The sequence below is a fragment of the Oryctolagus cuniculus genome, chromosome 3 (genome assembly GCF_051225735.1).
Source record: "Oryctolagus cuniculus isolate XC-2025 breed Fujian yellow rabbit chromosome 3, ASM5122573v1, whole genome shotgun sequence".
NCBI lineage: Eukaryota > Metazoa > Chordata > Mammalia > Lagomorpha > Leporidae > Oryctolagus > Oryctolagus cuniculus.
Window position 1 is genome coordinate 170,775,825 of NC_142869.1, and position 20,989 is coordinate 170,796,813.

Genomic DNA, 20,989 nt, shown 5'->3' on the forward strand with positions numbered 1-20,989 from the left:
TACTTGTCTTGTTTAATCTCCATAGGAGTTGAATATAGAACAAAACTATTTGTTTGATATAGGCTTGAAAAAGCATTGTCTTGGCAGTATCTTCCTATTATTGATGCTTTTCACTCTCAACACTATCCCCCAAGGAAGTAAAAGGACACGCCATGACCATATTCTAGCAGGTCCTGCCCTCTGCACCTGAGGTTTTCAGTTGGAAACCATCTTTGGCTTCTGCGTTTTTAGATTTGGCCCTAGCGGAAGGCCGTTGTAGTTCATGTTTCTGTCTTGGGATGTGCCTGTAATGAAGTTCCTCTCCAGAGGTCAGGGGAGATTATTCAACCCTGATTCCCGCAAGGTAATCCGTTGTAGTTTAAAGTACAGTAGTGAGGCTAAGGTCAAGTTCACTTGCTTCAACTCAGTGATTGCTTGAATCACACCTGCCTACCTCAGTGAGCCGTGACGATCATTCAGTAAGTCTCAGAAACTGGACTCCATGGAAACTGCTTATCGTGATTTTCCTTTTCTTTTTTTTCCCTCTGGAATAAATTAGCATTTTTATTTATCTTCCTCATATTGTCTTATAAAGAAACAGAGCCACTCTCTTCATTAATTCTTGAAAAAGTTATCTCAAGGTAACCATATGGAGTAATTGGTCAAATAGAGTTATATTGACATTTTAAATAAATGTTTAAAAAAATCATATTCACTTAGATTCTCAATTTCATATGGCTATGCCAAGCTAATAAACTATTTCATGAAAGTTTAAATTTCACCCAGAGGAGACTGCTGTGAGTGTTAGGGAACCGAATGTTAGAAACAGCTAAGAGTATTTTCAGTGTTGAAACTTTTTACGATTTTACTAGCCATTTGAATGTCTCTTCTGAGCCGTCACTTGAAATGTGTTTGACTTTTCTATTAAAGTCTTAATCTTCATGATTTATAAAGGTGACTGACATATTAAGACTGTTAATCCTCTCCTTGTCATAAGTTTTTATAGACACTTCCCCTAAGTTCTATTTTATCTAGCATATTTTTATATGTATAATTTCTTTGATTGTCTTTACTTATTTTGGTCTCTTTTGTGGGTTTCTTTTTACTTCGTTGTTCTAAAGCTTGTAATAGCTTATCCCATTTCCAAATAATATAAATAATCATCTATTTGCCTTTTAAATAGCCATATTTTAAAAATTGTGGTCACGTGTTGTGAGCAGTGTATTAAGCTGCTTGTGACAACCATGTCCCACATTAGAGTGTTGGTTGGAGCCTTGGCTACTCCAGTTCTGATCCAGCTTCCTGTTAGTGTGTCTGGGAAGGCAACAGATGATGGCTGAAGTGGTTGGGTCCCTGCTACCCTCATGGAAGAAGTTCTGTGCCCCAACTGTTGTGAACATTTGGAGAGTGAACTAGCAAATGAGACTATCTCATCTGTGAGTCTATCATCCGTCTCTCTCTCTTCCTCACTATTACTCTTTTAAATAAATAAATCTTTTTTTAAAAATTTAACCTTTGTTTCACACTGTAGCAAATAATTAACTCAAAATGGATCATATTCCCTTTGACCGTATTTATTTATTTTATTTTATTATTTATTTATGTGGGTTCTCTCGCTCTCCTTCTCACACATACACATGCACACACAATCACACACACACACACATACACACACACACACCCCACTAGTTGGTGAGCTCCTTGAGAGCTAGGATTTATCTCTGTTTTCAGCACCAAGGATATGGCATGGAACATTAGAAGATACTCAATTGTTTGTTGAATAAATAAGTGACATGGATTTTAGCCAAAAAAATAAGTGGATCATAGATCTAAATATCAAAGATAAAATTTTCTAATTCATAGAATACAGGTTATAAAAAGCCTTTGTGATGTTGGACTAGGCAAAGATTCCTTAAATAGCTCTCAAAAACATTAAATCAAGAAAGAAAAAAAATGTACTTCATCAAAATCAGTTTCCTTAGAAGTCACCATTAAGAACATTAAAATGGGCCGGTGCCATGGCTCACTAGGCTAATTCTCCGCCTGCGGCACCAGCACCCCGGGTTCTAGTCCCGGTTGGGGCACCGGATTCTGTCCCGGTTGCTCCTCTTCCAGTCCAGCTCTCTGCTGTGGCCCGGGAAGGCAGTGGAGGATGGCCCAAGTGCTTGGCCCTGCATCCGCTTGGGAGACCAGGAGAAGCTCCTGGCTTTGGATCAGCACGGTGCGCTGGCTGCAGCAGCCATTTGGGGGGTGAACCAACGGAGAAGGAAGACCTTTCTCTCTGTCTGACTCTGCCTGTCAAAAAAAAAAAAAAAAAAAAAGAACATTAAAATGCATAGCACATATTGGGAGAAATGTTTGTAAAATGTATATCCAATAAAGGATTTAACTATATCCAGTAAAAAACTTTATAATATATAAGGAGCTGCTAAAATTTAATAATGTGGCAAACAATCTGATTTTAAAACTAGGAAAAATATTTGAACACTGATGGAAAAAATAGATATATGAATAGTTAATAAGTATATGAAGACATGTTCAACAACATTAATTATTAGGGAAATGCAAACTAATTTCCACAATGAACTACTACTACACAAACTACAACAATATCTAAAATTTACAAGACTGACAATGCCAAGTGTTGGCAAGGATTTAGAGCAACTAGAACTCAAATGCATTGTAGTTGGAAATTTGAAAAAGTATAATCACTTTGGAAAAGTGTGTCTTAAAATTTGACATATCAACATTTTCCTACTGTGTGACTAGAGTACTAAAAGTTATTCACCCAATTGAAAGCATATGTTTACATATTTTTATGTTTATGTTAATATCAGCTTTATTTCTAGTACACCCAAATGGAAATAACCCAATATCCCCCAACAGATGATATGGTGTTTCCACACTAGGGAATAGAAGGCCCGTGAACACTGGGCAGTAGCTGAGCCACTGCTCTGGATGCCAGAGGCCCGTATCAGGGTGACGTTTGAGTCCCGGGTGCTCTGCTTCCAATCCTCTTCACTGCTGGTGTCTCCTGGGGCCATGGATAATAACAACTCAAGTGCATGGGCCCCTGCCATCCACACAGGAGGCCCAGAGGGTTGCAGGCTCCTGGGCTCAGCCTGGCTGGGCCCTGACTATTGTAGGCACTTCAGGAGTGAACCAGTCGATGAAAGATAACTTGGTCCCTCCCTCCTCTGTGTGTATGTGCATGTTTGTGTGTGTGTATGTGTGTGTGTGTCATCCTCTCTATCTCTCTCTCTCTCTCTCTCTCTCTCACACACACACACACACACACACACCAGAAGCCACTGGGCAGAAACATCCTCAAGTTTTCACCATCCCCCTACCAGGATTAAATTTGGCTCCTTTCCAACATCCTTTCTTAAGCAGAGGAGTTACTATCCCTTTAAGATTAATCTTTCCCCTTAAGCAGAGGAATTACTATCCCTCATGCCCATCAATATCCTCACAGACATAATTCTATTAACCTCACTCTCACCTTCCTCAAAATATACTCAGCACTTCACTTCCTCAACTGTATACCTCTTGGCTTGCTGAAATCTGGCTACTGGCACCATCCCGATAAAATGACTATTTCCAAAGCCATCAGTCCTTATGATATGAGTACTGTTCCCAGAGCCTTTTAAGCCCTCTGTCCCTTGATCATTGAGCTACTTGACAGACATGTCTGTGGCACTACTCCACCTTGATTTACTACTGATTCTCCAGCCTTTCATGAAATAGGTGATGAGATGTGTGAAGAGGGGCCCACGTGAGACATCACTTGTACATAACTTTTAAAGTGTGAGGCAAGCATGTGGCCTAGCCGTTAGGACGCCTGTGTCCCACCTCAGAGTGCCTGAGTTCAGTACCCTGTTCTGCCTCCTAACCCCAGCTTCCTGCAGGACCTTGGGGGGCAGCCGTGATGGCTCAGGTAATCAAGTTCCTTCCATCCGTGTGGAAGACCTGGATTGCGTTCTAGCATTTGGCTTTGGCCCCAGCCGGAGACCACAGTGGGCACTTGAGGAACGAACCAGTACATGGGGCTCTGTCTCTCTCTTTGTCTCTCTGCTTTCCAAATAAATAAATAAAGTTCAAGTTTTAAGTGGGTTCCTCCCTAGGACTCCATCCTTTTTCTCTCTTCTCACCACATACTTTACTTCTGAGCCCGTCACCCATATCTGTAGCTTCAGCCAACGACTGCTCACTATCGCATTTTAATCTTCAGACTAGGCCTCTCTTGAATCCCGTGCTCACCTGCCTACGGGGTCTCTCCATTTGTTTCGCCCCACTGTCCTTCTGTTCTGCTCACTGTTCTTCTCTCCCTCCTGCATTTCGTGTTCCTGTCACTATGCTGCCAGCATCCAGTTACGTAAGTGACAATCACAAGATTTACCCTAAGCCTCTACATGTCTGCTCTTGCCGTCCAACAGTGAAGCTCTGTGCACTCTGTCCCCTCAAGGTGTGCTGCATCTGCCTCTTCATTGTAACGCCCCCACTCTAGTTCAGGTGCTCCCTTGAAACTCTGAGCTTTGCCTCCCTTGAATCTGCGCATTGGCTTCCTACCTTCTCTCCCTGCCCCATGTGTCATTTTTCTCCACCAGTTTTCCTCTGGATGCCAGTGTGGTCTCTGAAAAGTGCAGAGCTGATTATTTCATTTCCCTGCATAAAATCTCCAATGGCCCTCCAGCTGTTCAGTTCAAAACACATTCACTAACCATCTACGAGTCATGAATCATTCCTGTCTCAGTCACTCAAAAGTGTTATTACGGCAAACAAGGCCTCTAATTGTTCACACTTACCTGACATTCTAGTCACTTTCAACTGTATTTTTGAGTTCCCAAATGTGATTTATTTGGGCCAGCGCCGTGGCTCAATAGGCTAATCCTCCACCTGCGGCACCGGCACCCCGGGTTCTAGTTCTGGTCGGAGCACCAGATTCTGTCCTGGTTGCTCCTCTTCCAGTCCAGCTCTCTGCTGTGGCCTGAGAAGGCAGTGGAGGATGGCCCAAGTGCTTGGGCCCTGCACCCCATGGGAGACCAGGAGAAGCACCTGGCTCCTGCCATTGGATCAGTGCGGTGCACCGACTGCAGCGGCCATTGGGGGGTGAACCAACAGAAAAAGGAAGACCTTTCTCTCTGTCTTTCTCTCTCACTGTCCACTCTGCCTGTCAAAAAAATAAAATAAAATAAAGTAAAAAGATATATCTATTTGAAAGTCAGAGTTACGTAGAGAGAAGGAGAGGCAGAGAGAGAGAGAGTTATTTCCATCCACTGGTTCTCTCCCCAGTTGGCTGCAATGGCTGGAGCTGCACTGATCCGAAACCAGGAGCCAGGAGCTTTTTCCAGGTCTCCCACACAGGTGCAGAGGCCCAAGCACTTGGGCCATCTTCCACTGCTTTCCCAGGCCATAGCAGAGAGCTAGATCGGAAGTGGAGCAGCCAAGACTAGAACCGGCACCCATATGGGATGCCAGTGCTGCAGGCGGTGGCTTTACCCGCTGTGCCACAGCGCCGGCCTCCCTTCTTTTTCATTTAGCTAACTTGTTCCCATTCATCAAAACTTAGCTTAATTATACAAGAATTTGGAAATTTCTTTGCCAATACCCACCTCCCCCACCATATAGGTATGGCTTGAGGTTTCTCTTCTGTGGTCCTGTAATGAGTGCTCTGACTTATCTCTGTAGGAACAGAGTCTAGTACTTCACTTTTTTCTCTCTAGGCCTAACTCGTGGAATACTGATGGCAAGGACTTGGCTTTTCTTGTCTGTTTACCAATGCTAACATAGTGCCAGATGCATAATAAACATCCAGTTAGTGTTGGCTGAGTGGCCTAGGAATGGTTGTCGCGAAGTTGGGGATAAATTCACTTCATTTGCCCGCATTGCTAGATATTATAATCATACACACTTCTGGACTGCAGTGTCTTCCAGGTTCAGTTGAATTCGGTGAGTGCTTTAGTCACCTGTGTACTCTCCTTTTAAGAATGGACAATTCCACTAAAACAAATAAGCAAAAAACTGTAAAGATGTTCAAATGTAAACACGAGTGGAGAGATTAGAACCATGAAACACAGATGCTCATCACCCACCCTATCACCCTGCTATTCTTGTTCATCTGTATCCCTACCACTATTTTCCCGGAAGTGTTTAAAGCAGATCCCACAGGTCACATTGTTGTGCCCATAAGTATTTCAGTATATACCTCTAAGTAACTACTTTCTTTAACAATGCACGCGGTTTCTTGCTGTTATTCTACACGTAGTCTACCTTTTCTTGTGCTCTCCACATGCCAATTCAGGAACTGTAACTGTAAACAGTTCTGCCATACCCTTTAAATATCTGACAGCGGGCCTTCCTTCAGGCTTTTCTTAGAGCTTTTACCCCTTTTTCTTCTTGATTTTATTAATTTTTTTAAATTGTGGTAAAATTGGCCGGCGCCTCAGCTCACTAGGTTAATCCTCCACCTGTGGCACCAGCACACCGGGTTCTAGTCCCAGTCAGGACGCCGGATTCTGTCCCGGTTGCCCCTCTTCCAGGCCAGCTCTCTGCTGTGGCCTGGGAGTGCAGTGGAGGATGGCCCAGGTGCTTGGGCCCTGCACCCCATGGGAGACCAGGAGAAGCACCTGGCTCCTGGCTTCAGATCAGCACAGTGTGCCAACTGCAGTGGCCATTGGGGGGTGAACCAACGGAAAAAGGAAGACCTTTCTCTCTGTCTTTCTCTCTCACTGTCCACTCTGCCTGTCCAATAAAAAAAGAAAACTTGTGATAAAATTACGTAACACAAAATATGCCATTGTCATTATTTTTAAGTATTAAGTACATTCACAGTGTTGTGCAAACAGTCCCCAGAACTTTTCTGCTTCTACAACAAACTCCATGCCCATTCAGTAGCCCTTCACTTCCTCCCTCCAGCCGCTGGAAACGGTCCTCTGCTTTTGTGTCTGTGACTTTGTCTCTTCTAGGTACTTTATATAAATGGAGTCAGATATTTGGAAAACAAATATCGTATTTGGTTTTTTTTTTTTCTCATTGGGCTTATTTCATATAATATCATATCCTCAAGGTGCACCTGTGGTAGGGCATGTGTCAGTAATTTATTTCCTATGTAGGCGTAAGTACCAGCCCACTCTGCGGCTTGACCCCATTTTGTGTCTCCATCTGTAGATGACACTTGGGTTGCTTCCACCTTACAGCTACTGTGTCTGGTGTTGCTGTGAGCACAGCTGTACACCTGTCTCCTTGAGACCCCCGCTGTGAGCACGGCTGTACATCTGTCTCCTTGAAACCCCTGCGGTGAGCACGGCTGTACACCTGTCTCCTTGAGACCCCCGCGGTGAGCACGGCTGTACACCTGTCTCCCTGAGACCCCCGCTTTCAGTTCTTTCAGTTCCTATAACCAGAAGTGGAATTACTGAAAGCCACTTGGAATCATGTGGTAATTCTATTTTGAATTTTTAAAGGAACTACCATACTATTTTCCACAGAGACTATGCCATTTTACAGTCTCATAAACACATGTGATTTTCTGGTTGTTTTTTGTTGTTGCTGCTTTGTTTTGTTTTGTTGAATTTTTTTTTTTTTGGTTTGGGTTTGGGGTATGTTTCTGTTTTTGAATTTTGGATAGCAGCTATCCTAATAGGTATGGGATAGAATAAATACTTTTTAAAAGTGTTATTTTATCTAGTGTCATAATTAACAAATAATAAAACACTTCACATCATCTAATGAAAAATAAATTTTTCTAACCTAATCCTCTCATAGTCTTCCCCTATCTCATTCAGAAGTCAGGAAGTTTGGATCTACCATTGATTCCTCCCTTCTACCTCACATCTAATACCTTAGAAAATCCCACAATATATCCGAGACCTCCCCTCTCCCTAGAATTTCCATTCTTCAAGCCAAGGTCACCATCCTCACTTCCAGGTTATTTCAACCCTTCAAGATGTCTCCCTGATTGTCTACCCTTGCCCCTCTTCAATCTCTTCTCAACTCAGGGTCCCGTATGATACTTGTAAAACAAATCTGTGACAGTCCTCCACTCAAAGCCTTCCAATGTTTCGCCATTATACACTCCGTAAAAATTAAAGTTCTTACAGTAGCCTATGGGCCCTATATGAGCTGAGTCCCAGGTTACCTGACTGAACTCACATAGCTTTCTCCTTAGTTCATTCTGCTGCAGCCACTAAGCCCATCTTGTCTCGCACACACCACTGTGCACCTACTTGCCTTTACTGTCCCTCCTACCTGTAATGACATCTCCTCTGATACCTGCTTGGCTCACTCCCTAACTCCTGTGATGTGTCCGCTTCACAGGGAAGCCTCCTCCTAACTCCGTCCTAAAAACAGAGATCAGTTCACCTAAGAATTCTCTGTTCCCCTCGATTGCTTTATTTTATATTGTAAGCTTCACAGTTTACTTGTTTATTTTCTGTCCACTGTCATTAAAGTGTAAAGTTCAGATGGGCAAGAAATTTCAGCGTAAACCCTTAGCATACAATAATGCATTATAAATAATTGTTGAATGAATACAGTGCACGTATACCTACACATATCTTTACGGTTGCTCCTCAGACCTGCGTCACAACTTGAAAAACAGAATGAAACATTGCACATCTCTCCCAAGCAAGAAGACTGACACAAATTGGACTGATGATGAAAAAGGATCCTACAGGGACAAGAGAATAGCTCAAAGTCAAGAAACACTGCAGTATCTGCTCCCTGTCGTGGAAAGCACTAGAACTGTGCCACCTCCTCAGTTAAAACAGCTCCTCAACCCAGGACCCAACATCCCAACCCAACATCAGTAAGTCAACAGCGTGTTTTCATCCTTAGCTCTTTAAGACATTGTTATAAGGAAACGGACTTACTGATTCAGTATCCTGAAAAACAAGTGTAGGCTCTTAAAAATGGTGTCAGCTATACCCCATCTGACCAAGGGACCAAGGCCCTAAGAAAACACGGGACGTGTGAAGAAGCGCATGATCAGCCCTTGTTTGATTGGTTACTTGTATGGAACGACTCATTCATTTGAATCTGTGAATAAAGTCGGCACCAATAAAATGTGATCATCTCACTTAAAATATTGCAGGTGTTTTTAAACCTAATAATCCTAGGGGCAGCAAAAATTAGAAATAATTAACTTAAGGACTTAAGTTTATTGATCCTCATAGGAAAGAAGAAAAAGTGAAACCAGATTTCTTTTAAAAATAAAAAAACCATCTTTAAAGACAAAAAGAAACCAATATAGATAAAAGTGAAGATAGCAACAAGTAAATACATATAATAAGTACTTTCTGTGTTACACTGTTTACACAGCCATTCTTCGGTGTCTGTGGTTTCTACATCAGTGAATTCAGCCAACCACAGATCTACATGAATTTTGGATCCACAGTTGGTTGAATTCGTGGATGTAGAATTCATAGATACTGAGGACTGACTTGTGCATCTTACATTTGACACATGAGGAAATAGAAATATGAAAAGTTACATAAGTTGTCCATAGTCACACAAGGTAGAAGAACCTGGATTTGAACCCAGCTAGACATTCTGACTCCAGAGTTCTGAACTCCGTCATTATGCTTTGCCACTTACCTTTACCATACAGGTGAGAAACAGATCCAGTCTTCTTAATATACAAAGAGTACTTCCAGTTGTGAATATTTTTAAAGGAGAATGGCCAAAGGCTATGAATAAGAAGTCACAAAGGAAAACCGTGGTCACCGAACATGTGGAGACGTTTGCTCTTGGGACAGGTTATGCAGCAGGTTAAGCTGCGCTTGCAGCTGTGGCATCCCCTACTGGAGTGCCGGTGCAAGTCCTGGCTGCTCCGAGCCTGGTGCAGCTCCCTGCTACTGTGTCTGGGAAAGCAGAGGAAAACGAGATAAGTCTTTGGGTCCCTGCCACCCATGTGAGTGACCTGGATGGAGTCCCAGGAGGCTTTGGCCTGGCCCTGCCCCAGGTGTTTGTCCCCAGGACATTTGGGGAGTGAACCATGGGATAGAAGAACTCACACTCTCTCTCTCCTGTCCCTCACTCTTTGTCACTTTGCCTTTCAAATAAATAAAATGAATATTATAAAAAGTCAATCTCACTTAAATCTAGAGTACAAATTAAAACAATGATGAAACGCCATGTACTTTTGCTTGTCCGTGGAAGAATTTATTAAATGATTTTGGGAATATAAACTAGTACAGTTTCTGGAAGGCAATCCAATATTATAAATAAAAACCCTTACAATCATATATTCATTGTGACTAAGAAAATCCACTGTTGGAAACTGATCATAAGTCATAAGTTAAAAAAAGAAAACCTCGATAAAGGCCGAAACATTCTTGTAGAGTTGTGTTCATTTCATTATTCTTTTATTGTAACAGTCAAAATAAGAAGAGAATAACCTAAATGTTCAACAATATAAGGTTGCCTAAATAAATTATAATATATCCATTAAATGAGATATGTAGCTATTAAACACCATGTGTATTAATTAGCCTGGATTGATGCTTAAAATATATAAATATATAAGCAAATAAAAACAGGCACAGAACAGTTTCATTTGGTATATCTGCTTATTATCAACACAAACACATATATACCTAGGAAAAACTCTAGAAGCACACATCCCTAACAACAATTTCCTCTGAATAACTAAGGTATTGGTAGAGGAAGATATTCCTCTTCATGGTTTTTTTTTCTTGAATGTTTATTGATGGTTATTTCCTCGTTGTATAATAAGCAGCATCAAAACAATTATAAAACGAGGCAGTTGTTGACAATTTCTATGGAGTGGGGTAGCTGTCCTGCTGGGGAGAGGCAGTTAAGTCTCAAAGGTCACCAGCAGGAGAGAAACGGATGGACAGTGTAGGCCCAGGCAGACAAGATCATGGACCAGAAAATTCTCAAATCTGGAGACTCATAACAAGATACAGTAGACCTAGGCAGAGAGACCAAGAAGAAATCATGGAGTTAGGCAAGGGGCCTGGGGGACAAGTAGGACAAGACCTTATTTGTATTTGTTACTTTCATAAGTAATTCTTTCTATGCTTTGAACCCAGAAATGTACTCAGTGTGGATTGGCCTGAGCCTAAAGGCATAGACAAATAATTGATTATGTCAGTTAAGATCTGTTTGTTTACAACCAAAAGAAACCAGCTGAAACTAGTTTAATCAAAAAGTGCAAGGTAAGGGTAGTGAGGAAGGCTTATACAAGGTTACTCATGGAAACAGGGGTGAAGGAATTCAGCCAGGCTTCAGGAGAGCACTGGAAGTGGAGAGAGAAAATCTAAGGACCCCCTAGTCTTCCATCTCTGTTCTTCCTTTCTCTGCAGAGAAGTTGTCACGTCCCTTAGATCACAAAGCTGCATCCTACAGCAGTCTCACTTACAAGACTGATTCAGTATCTCTCATTCCTAATTCTAAATTACAGGGAAAGATAACCTGATTGGAACCAGGCCAGGGCATAGAGGTCACGTATTTGCAAACACAGCTGTTGGAAGCCCTGCCCTTGTGTATCTAGACAGTTCTCAGAGAAGGTAACCCTCAGAGAATCTACTGTAGACAGACATGGAAATACTAAAAAGGAGCAAAGGAGCAAGAGAGACCATTCCAGCAGGTGTCCCCGCTGCTTACTGAAACATGAGTGAGCTGCCGTTCTTGCCCTTACGACTTCCTTCTTCACGGCTGCGTTTCCTCTTTATACCTCTGCCGTCTGACTGGCTCGGCTCTCTACGGACCACTACTGTAGTACCTGCTCGCGGAGTGCAAGGAGAACTGCATAATGAGCTCACGCCTCTGCTGAGTCATTTTGAACATGACTCCCAGCTTGGACTCAGGAGAGACCGGTACATGTGATCTAAGCTTGCCACATTACCGTACGGAAGGACTTAATATCCGAATTTGCTAACAAGATCCTGTTCATTACTTACAAAACAAACAGGATAACTCCAAAAGGTGGAGAAAAGAAGGCCAACAAGGTGGGACTAAGAGACCCTGGGAACAACTTAGTGGTGAGTCACCTGGATTGTCTTTTTCCCTCATCTGTGTACGACTTGGAGGTGAAAGAGCCCACGACCTAGAAACACCAGTGGGCACACAAATTCCAACAAAAGCCTGAGCCAGATCAGCAAAATACCAGGAAAATGACGGCCTTCCAAGATAGAAAAGTTTTAGACAGTAATCATTCTGCTGCATCCCAACACCACAAAGAAACAGGTCCCATTCCCACCCCGTAAGCAGAAGCAAAGTGAGGGATCTAGACGTCTGCTTTCAGGAAGTGTAATGAGACATCCCAAAACCTGTGCTGGGGAGGTAGCAATAGACCTTGTCCCCACTAGGTTATAAGGAACACTCCCCCAACTAGTGTCACTGGAAACCTAGAGTAAACCAGAGGATGGAAGATCCATCTATATCTCTGTATCTCTCTCTCTCCCTGTTACTCTGCCTTTCAAATAAATAAGTAATTTTTTTAAAAGTACTGATGAGGTAGACGTGTGGGCTAGCGGTTAAGATGCCAGTTAGGGCACCCGCACCCCCCCATCACAAAGTCTGGGTTTAATTTTCAGCTCTAGCTCCGGTTCCAGCTTCCTTCTAAAGCAGGAAGAATGCAGCAGTGATAGCCCAAGTAACTGAGTTTCTGCCACCCGCCCGGGAGGCCTGGGTGGGCTTTCCAGCTCCCAGTGGTGGCTGGCCCAGACCTGGCCACTGCAGCCATCTGGGGAGTGAGTCGGTGGGTGGGAGCTTTCTCTTCCTGCCCCGCCACGATAAATAATCTAAAATACTAATAAAACAGCTCTACTTGCACTCCATTCCTGTTAGCATTTCAAATGTTTTATGTTCTATTTTGTATCTTGCTGCATTATCTATCTCTTAACATCTCAATGTGGCTATTATTTTTCAATGTTTTGGCCTTCATACTGAAGCTAGGAGCGGTTTGTGTCAAAAGCATTCTGAGCCTGTGTATCACCCTCACCAGTGAGCCTCACACCCGGATTATCTCCGCTGGGCTCAGCAGCCCCTCTCTCTCTCTCTCTCTCTCTCTCTCTGAAGAACCCTCTTTGGCATTTCCCACAGGGCAGGTCTGCTGGTGACGAGCCCCTCAGCTTGTCTATTTCGGGGAAGGTCTTTATTGCCATCATATCTGAAGGACAGCTTGCCAGGCGCAGTCTTCTTGATTGAAAGTTTGCTGCCTTCAGCGCTGTGAAGCCTGAGACCTCTCTCTTCTGGCCTGTAAGGTTTCTTCTGAGACGTATCTATCAAGTGAGTTAGGACACCCTCATACGTTATTTATTTTCTCTTGCTACTTTGAAAATCCTCTTTTCATTTTTAACTTTGTGGAACTTTATTATAATGTCTTTGGTTAGGTCTGGTTGAAGTGAATCTAACTGGTGACCTTTGATCTTCCTGTTGTATCTTTCTCTAGGTTCAGAAAGTTTCTATTATTATTCTCTTTAAAATGAATTCTCTGTCTTTAAGATTTATTTATTTGAAAGGCAGAGTTGTAGAGAGAGAGAGAGAGAGGAAAAAAAAAAGAGATCTACCATCTGCTGGTCCACTCCCCAATGGACATGGCTGGGCCAGGCTGAAACCAGAGGCCACGAACTCCATCCCGGTCTCCCTCAGGGGTGGCAGGGCCCAAATACGTGGCTCGTCTTCTGCTGCTTCCCCGGGTGCATTACCAGGGAGCTGCATCAGACACTGAGCAGCCTGGGCTCAGCCTGCCCTCGTACGAGATGCCGGCATCGCAGGTGGTGGCTCAACCTGCTGTGCCACGACACGGGCCCTAAGTTAAGGGCTCTACCCCTCTGCAATTGCCAAGCCCTTCTTGAACCCCAGCAGCTCAAATATTTCTCTTTCAATGACCTCGAGAGTGAAGTTCCCGTCAGCTTTCTTCACTCTTCATTCTTTTGCCCTCCTGTGTGTTTCTTCAACACAATAGTGACCTTGAGCTCGCTATTTATTTCTTCAGCCTGAAGAAGAGCAGAAATATCAGAATTGTCTGCTATTAATGCCTTCTATCAATTTTTACATTTTACTTAGTGTACTTTTCAATCCAGATATTTGATTTTTAAAAATTAGTTCAATCTCTGTTGTCTCTCTGTTGGAGTATTGAATCGTTTCTCTGTGTTGCCTTGGAGCCCGGTGAGTTTGAAATAGCGGTGTTGAACTCTCCACCCAAGTTACCAGGTGCAAGGTGCTGTGCTGTGGCTTCTGGGGGCCCTCTTTGTCCATTAGGTAAGTCGTGGATCCCTGCAGGTTCCTGGTGCGTGGCTTACAGCATCGTCTGCACCGAAGGGTCGCTGTTCAGTCCGGTCTCCCTCACAGCGCCGTGTTTGTGCCTGTCTTCCTGGAATTCTGAGCAGTCTGCTGTTCCTCTCCGAGCGCGTGGGCCCTTCTGTTTCAGCACGGACGCCACTCTAAGTCTGCATCTGACACGTGCGCTGTGCGCCGTCACTGTGCTGGGCCTAGAGCCTACCCGAGCACAGCTCGGTCCCAAGTCCGCGGTTGCTGTGTTGTCCAGAACGAACAAAGGGAGCTCCCGAAATGACAGCTCCTGCCTGCGAGCCTCCATCTGGTCGAGGCAGGCCTCAGTGCCTCACGTGAAGTTATTGGCCTGTGATCAGACTCCACAGGCTTCTAGGCCTTACTGCAGAGGGACCGGCTCCAGGCTCCTGTGCAGTGTGACGTGCCATCCGTTTTCATTTCCATCCCATGGGTGGACAGTCACTCTCTCTGTTTTGCGTTGCCTGGGGTTTGGGATGGAATGGTGTGTGCAGTTGGATGATCACCAATGATCAGATAAATTGCACTGAGAGCCCACAGTGCACCAACCGCAGTGCTATGGCTGTCTTCTGTTACTTAGGTGGACAAATGGCCCCCGCCTGCCCTGCCCAGTCATAGGTGATACTGGCTGCATAGAAGTCTGATCAACTAGTGCCCTGTGTCCCCACCTGTCACCAGGGCATGTAGAAGCTCCGCCCACAGACACTGGACTGGAGACGGAAGCACTGAGACCTGCCCAGTGTGAGGTTACCAGTCTGACAGCTATAAGACACAGTCCTGTGCTTCCTTCCTGCCCTACCCTCTAGTGGAGGACTTCTGCTCCTCGCTGTGCTGCCCAAGGTCCAAAGAGGCCGGTGAAGACGGCTCCTTGGCCACCCAGGATGACGCTTAACTGGGTCGCACCTGAGTCTCACAACCCAGGGACCTGTACCGTGTGTGTACTGGGGCAGTGGGACGGGCACACCAGGCCCATGCCACAGCTGGTTGTAAGGCAGCCAAAGTCTAAGTCCATCCCATGGCGGGACAGGTCTCCACCTGCTGCTGGGCAGGCCTACAGGTTCTGTCTGGGAGTGGTGACCTGGGCACTAAGGCCTTTCAGCCCTGCGTGGTGCCGGGGGGCTCCCCACAGTGCCATTGGTACTAAGCTCTAAGGAAAGTCCTGGGCTCCTTTTCCTGCCCTGTCCTCACTGTGCTGCCTACGGTTGGGGGAAAGGCGGTGGAAGTACTCCCTCAGCCATCTGGGGGGAGGAGGATCTGTGTGTGCCAGTGGCCGGGGGACAGGGGCCTCTGTCTAGAGCTGGGATTGAGTTTTCGTAACTCTGAGATCTGAGCATAATTCCGTCTCCCTGCTCAAGTGGGAGGCATCTCTGTCCATGCTGTGCTGCTTGGTTTTAGGAGAGGACTGAAGAGACAGTTCTTTGCTTTCTGCTTTCTTCAAGGCATCTTTGTATCACCAGACCGAAGCCAGGCACCCTGGTATTCCTCCTGGCTCCCTGAGCCCCTGTGAAGGTCCTTTGGTTTATGAACAGCTATCCGGTAGCTGTCTCTTTGGGAATCCATGGCTGGCGCATCTAATTCAGCTGCTGTCTCACTCCCAAACTCATAATTTTAACCCCCCCAAAAGAAATCTCTTGGCCCATATTCACAGAATTTTGTGAATCATTTAATTAACACAAATTCTACACAGTTTCTCCCAGAAAACATAAGAGTTCATGTTATGAAACTACTGTTGTCCCGATAACCAAAACCAAAGACAAAACCATAAAAATAGGAAGGGGGTGGGGGAGAATAACAGAATAAGATCCCCCATAAATCAGATTTAAAAATCCTTAACAAAGTATTAGCAAGTATAATTCAATACTAGTAAGAAGAGTTATATACCCTGACCAAAGGCTGTCACAGCATTCAGAAATCAGTGTGATCCCCTACGTGAGCAGGCAGAAGACGGAAACCACATGATCACAGTATGTGGCACAGAAAAAGCATTTCACAAAATCTGACAATTATCTATGACAAAAAAATTTCGGAAAAAAAATTAGGAATAGAAGGAAACCTACTCAACTTGATAAGATCCAATCTCATCACCCCCTTCAGCATTATGCTTGAAGTTCTACCCACTGTAATGAGGTAATAATAAGGGGGGATAAAGCAACAGGTCAGAAAGGAAGAAATAAAATAGTCTCTATTCACAAAATAGGTTATTTTCTAGGGAGAAAATCCAAAGGAATTTCAAAAAAAAAAAAAAAGATTCAGAACTGACAAGTTCTGCTAGGCTTTGGGGTTAGCAGTACTGCTGTAAATAAGCCATGAGCATGTGGACAAATATAGACCCATCTCAAAAAATGAGATACGTAGTTATCAGTTTACAGATACGCACAGGGCTTGTATGTTGAACACTACACAGCGTGAATAAGAGAAATCCGGAAGCTAAGCGAATGGAGAACACAGGATGTTCACGGATTGGGAGACTCAGCACAAAAAGGATTCAGTTCTTCCCAAACTGGTACACAAGTTCCACACAGTCCCCACCAAATAAGAGCAAGAATTGGTAAAAATAGACAAGATGATTTTAAATTGTGTATGCAAAGATGTTTAAATCACAAAAAAAACAATTTGAAAAGAAGGACAAGGAGGGAGGATTCACTTACGTGATTTGATTTCAGCTCCCGTTACACAGCTGCACACACAGGCAGTGTAGCACTGGAGGAGGAGAGACGCTGACCAGGGGACCGAGAACCCAGAAACGGACCCACGCACAGCATGTGCAATGATTTTGACAAGAAGGCCAAAGCCAGTCAGTGCAGGAAAGGTGGTGCTGGGACAGTTGGACCTCCACAGGCCGAAAAGTAGATGTGACTTGAACTCACATCTTATTCGACACAAGTTCAAAATGGATCATGGTCTTAATAATGCACAATAGAGCTCTTAGGCTTGGCTCCAAAAGCCTGATTCATTAAAAAGGAATTGATAAATTGGGCTTTACCAAATAAAAAACATTTTCTCTGGTAAAAGATCCTGAGAAGTATATAAAATGCAAACTGGAAAATAAGAGAAAGTACTGGCAAACTACATAAATAAGAGTGAGGCGAAGGAACTCTCAAAATTCCACATGAAGAAGACATTTCACTTTAGAAAATGAGCAAAAGACATTAAGAGACACTTCACCATACAGCAGATACTGACGCTGCGTACCACGTTAAAAGATGCTCAGTTAGAGGAATGCAAGTTAAATACGCAATGAGAGAGCACTGTGCATTGTCAGGCTAAAATAAAAACCAGCAACAGCGCCAGATGTCAGTGAGGCTGCGGAGAAATTGAATCACTTACATATGGCTGGTGAGAATGTGGAATGGATTAGCCTCTCTGGAAAAACAGTTTGGCAGTTTCTTAGAAAGCTGAATACGGGAGCAGGCATTTGGCACAGTGGCTAAGATACTGTTGGGATGCCTGCATCCCACATCAGAGTGCTTGCTTTGGGTCGCAGCTCTGCTTCTGATTCCAGCGTCTTGCCAGTACACGCCCTGGGGGGCAGCAGGTTATGTCTCAAGAAATTGGGTCCCTTGGGCCGCGGCTCACTAGGCTAATCCTCCACCTTGCGGCGCCGGCACACCGGGTTCTAGTCCCGGTCAGGGCGCCAGATTCTGTCCCGGTTGCCCCTCTTCCAGTCCAGCTCTCTGCTGTGGCCCAGGAGTGCAGTGGAGGATGGCCCAAGTGCTTGGGCCCTGCACCCCATGGGAGACCAGGAGAAGCACCTGGCTCCTGCCATCGGATCAGCGCGGTGCGCCGGCTGCAGTGCGCCAGCCGCGGCGGCCATTGGAGGGTGAACCAACGGCAAAGGAAGACCTTTCTCTCTGTCTCTCTCTCTCTCACTGTCCACTCTGCCTGTCAAAAAATTAAAAAAAAAAAAGAAAGAAAAAAAAAGAAATTGGGTCCCTGGTTGTTGTGAGCATTTGGAGGGTGAACCAACAGAATGAAGATTTTCTCTCTCTCTCTCTCTTACTCTCTTTCTTCCTTTCTCCCTTTCTCTCCCTCTCTCTTCTCCCTTCTCCCTCTCCTTGTCTACCTTTAAAATATGATGGAAGTAAACAAAAATGTTTCAAAACCTAAATATGTAACTACTGTATTACCCAGCAATTGCTGCTACTCATTCCCAGGGAAATGAAGACTCCAGCTCACACGGAAGCCTGTAAACAAGTATCAGTGTCACTCTGTTTGTACTAGGCATAGACTGGAAACAGTCATATGACCTTCCATGAATGAATCATTAAGCTGTGTGTTCAGACAGCCATCCCAGGGATTGCCACTCAGCACTATTGCAGAATGAACTACTGATACGCAAAACAACCTGGATGAATCACCAGAGAATCTTGCTGAAAAATGGTGACCCCGGAAGGTTACACACTGTCCAGTTCCATTAATACATTTTTGAGATAAAATTTTTAATTGGATCACAGATTAATGTTGCTAGGAGTTCAGGGGAGCGGACAGAGAAAGAGGGAAGTAGGCTCCATAAAAGGGCACCGAGAGGGCATTCCTCTGTGTCTCGGCCACGTCAGCGTCACATCCTGATTATGATAACGCACTGTGGTTTTCCAGGATGTCACATTCGGGAGAAACTCGGCAAAGGGCACACGGGATCTGTCTGGATTGTTTCTTCCAAATGTGTGTAAGTCTGTAATTATCTCAGCATGTGAAAGCTTAATTAAAATGTGGTTGAAATTCTGTGATTGAAAAATAGAATTTCTAAAAAAATCCCACGTCTTCTAGGCACCTGGAAAGACAGCACTGAAGTAGTGCTGAGAACTCAGGACTAGAGATGAATACTTCAGTCTCTTGGAAGTCTTACAGCAGGACAAACTCACCAAAAGGGAAAAATATGGCTTATACTATAACCATGTACTAGGACTACAAAGTAGGTACGTCAATGGCAAAAAACAAACCAAAAAATCATGTATCTCGTTTCTTTTATAGACTAAGGTCAGCCACTTGCATAAATATGAAGAGATACAGCACGTCCTGGACGCCACCAAGAAATCCTACTTTTATATGCCAAAGGCACCTGCTAGCCGAGCCTCCAGAGTGGCTCCCCTCCGTGCCCCAGAGGTCGCAGGAAGATCTGTCACCTCTTAAAGGCCTCAAGAGGAGGAAAAAGCAGTCTCCGTTCTGGGACACAAGGATTGAAGACTTGAAAGCGCTCCGCGGCAGATGGGAGACCGTCCCCTCGAGTTCCGACATGGAGGCCAATGTTATAAAAGACAAGACTCTTCAAGCCGCCGCGTGCAGCCAGCCGAGTGCGAAGCCAACGGCGCCCCCTCTGACCAGAAGGAAGCAGGAGCAACCGGAGAAGGGGGACGGACGCCCCGCCTTCCTCCCGCATTCCCAAAGGGACGCGTGACGCAGCTTCGTGCTGCTCCAACACGGTGCGTGCAGGCCAGACCCCAGTGCCGACATGGCCGAGAGCGGCAAGAGCGAAGCCCTTCCCTGTTCCTCCCTCTGCATACGCCGGCGTGTGTGCTGCACTAGCAAGTCCACGTAGCCCCTCTTCTATGGTGGAGATGTGTTTCCAGAGATTTGAAAAGAAACTCAAATAGAGGCCATTTTAAAACACTGAAATAGCTATATTTAATTTTTGTCAACATAAAAAAATCTGAACTTTTTATTTCTTATGACTTATTCATACAACATCAAAAAAAAAAAAAAGAAAAACTAAGAAATCAAGGAAGATTGATATTTACTATCACTAATTTTAACTGCCCTGCTAGATGCTTCAGTGAATTTAATGAATCGGTGGACAGAAGTCACTTCCTACATTTATGTTACATTGGTGCACTAGGAACCACATTATTATCATGTAATTATACGTGTAAAACGTACATGACTAAAATGATTGCAGAGTAAGTGCGTGGCATGGCAAAGTGCTAAGTTGTGCGTCTCCAATAATTAGCGACAGTACCACATATTAGAAGTTGCTAATTGCACAGAGCTGAAATGCGTATGTCGTGATTTAAGGAAGCACTTGACTTCCCCGGGGTTGGCAACGGTGTGAGAGTCGACGCACACTTTCCCTGAAGGCTGTGCGCACACCTCTGTGGACGTCTGTCCGTGTGGCCCTGCCGTGGGCCCAGCACCGCTCCGTCTGTCATTCATAAAGCAGTGAGCGCTTCGAGGCTTTCCGGAGGACATGCAGAGGAACAGGTGGGACGAGCAGCTGAAGTTCAGAGGACCGTGGTGGGGAAGCACTCGGTGTGGGACCCGGGACAGCGTGAGGTTAGGCGGAGTGAGGGTCGGCAAGCCGAGGCTCGTCAAAGGTGCAAGGTGGAACTCGGCAGGTCTGAGCTCCGGTGATTGTATTAGGGACTCCCGACTACGGTGAAATACCAGAGGCAGCTGCCTTTAGAGACAGGAAGGTTTGTGTAGCTCCCAGTTCTGGAGGGTCCAGTGCGTGGTGATGGGGAGGGTGGCGGTGCGTGAGTGGACCGCAGCGTGTATTGGCGCTGACATCATGCTGGAACAAGAGCTGTCAAATTCAGCTTGCCTTGCACAGATCAGCGCAACAGCCTCAACTCGGGAAATCTTGGTTTGCAGTTTAGTGAAATATCATTTGAACCCTCAGTTGTCAGAGCATTTGGGATTGTGAAGTCAGAATCAGTTATCTTTGGGACTCCTAGGACAAAATGATCAACCAGTTTCTTGGAAGATTGAAGGATACAGAGATACTGCCTAAACCAGCTCA

The 20,989-nt window shown here is 44.7% G+C and overlaps 1 protein-coding gene and 1 long non-coding RNA gene across 18 annotated transcripts in view; one reads left to right on the forward strand and one right to left on the reverse strand.

Annotated features, from left to right (window-relative positions):
• The window catches only part of AGBL3 (AGBL carboxypeptidase 3), an 85,823-nt gene extending 65,849 nt beyond the window's left edge, over window positions 1-19,974 (forward strand). For 11 of the 17 annotated variants that reach the window (XM_008258135.5, XM_008258138.5, XM_008258132.5 and 8 more), the window contains 2 exons: window positions 8,554-8,785; window positions 19,228-19,974. In XM_008258135.5, the coding sequence (XP_008256357.4) occupies window positions 8,554-8,785; window positions 19,228-19,651 (656 nt within the window). In that variant the 3' untranslated portion in view covers window positions 19,652-19,974. Of the gene's footprint in view, window positions 1-7,146; window positions 7,316-8,553; window positions 9,166-19,227 lie in introns of those variants that run through there. The other 6 variants (XR_016231080.1, XR_016231081.1, XR_016231085.1 and 3 more) reach the window with 6 other exon arrangements.
• On the reverse strand, window positions 1,549-8,653 carry LOC149127598 (uncharacterized). The gene is made up of 2 exons (XR_016231087.1): window positions 8,529-8,653; window positions 1,549-2,274 (listed from the first exon to the last, which is right to left on the reverse strand). It is a non-coding gene; the product is annotated as an uncharacterized LOC149127598 (long non-coding RNA).
• Window positions 19,975-20,989: the final 1,015 nt, after the last annotated feature.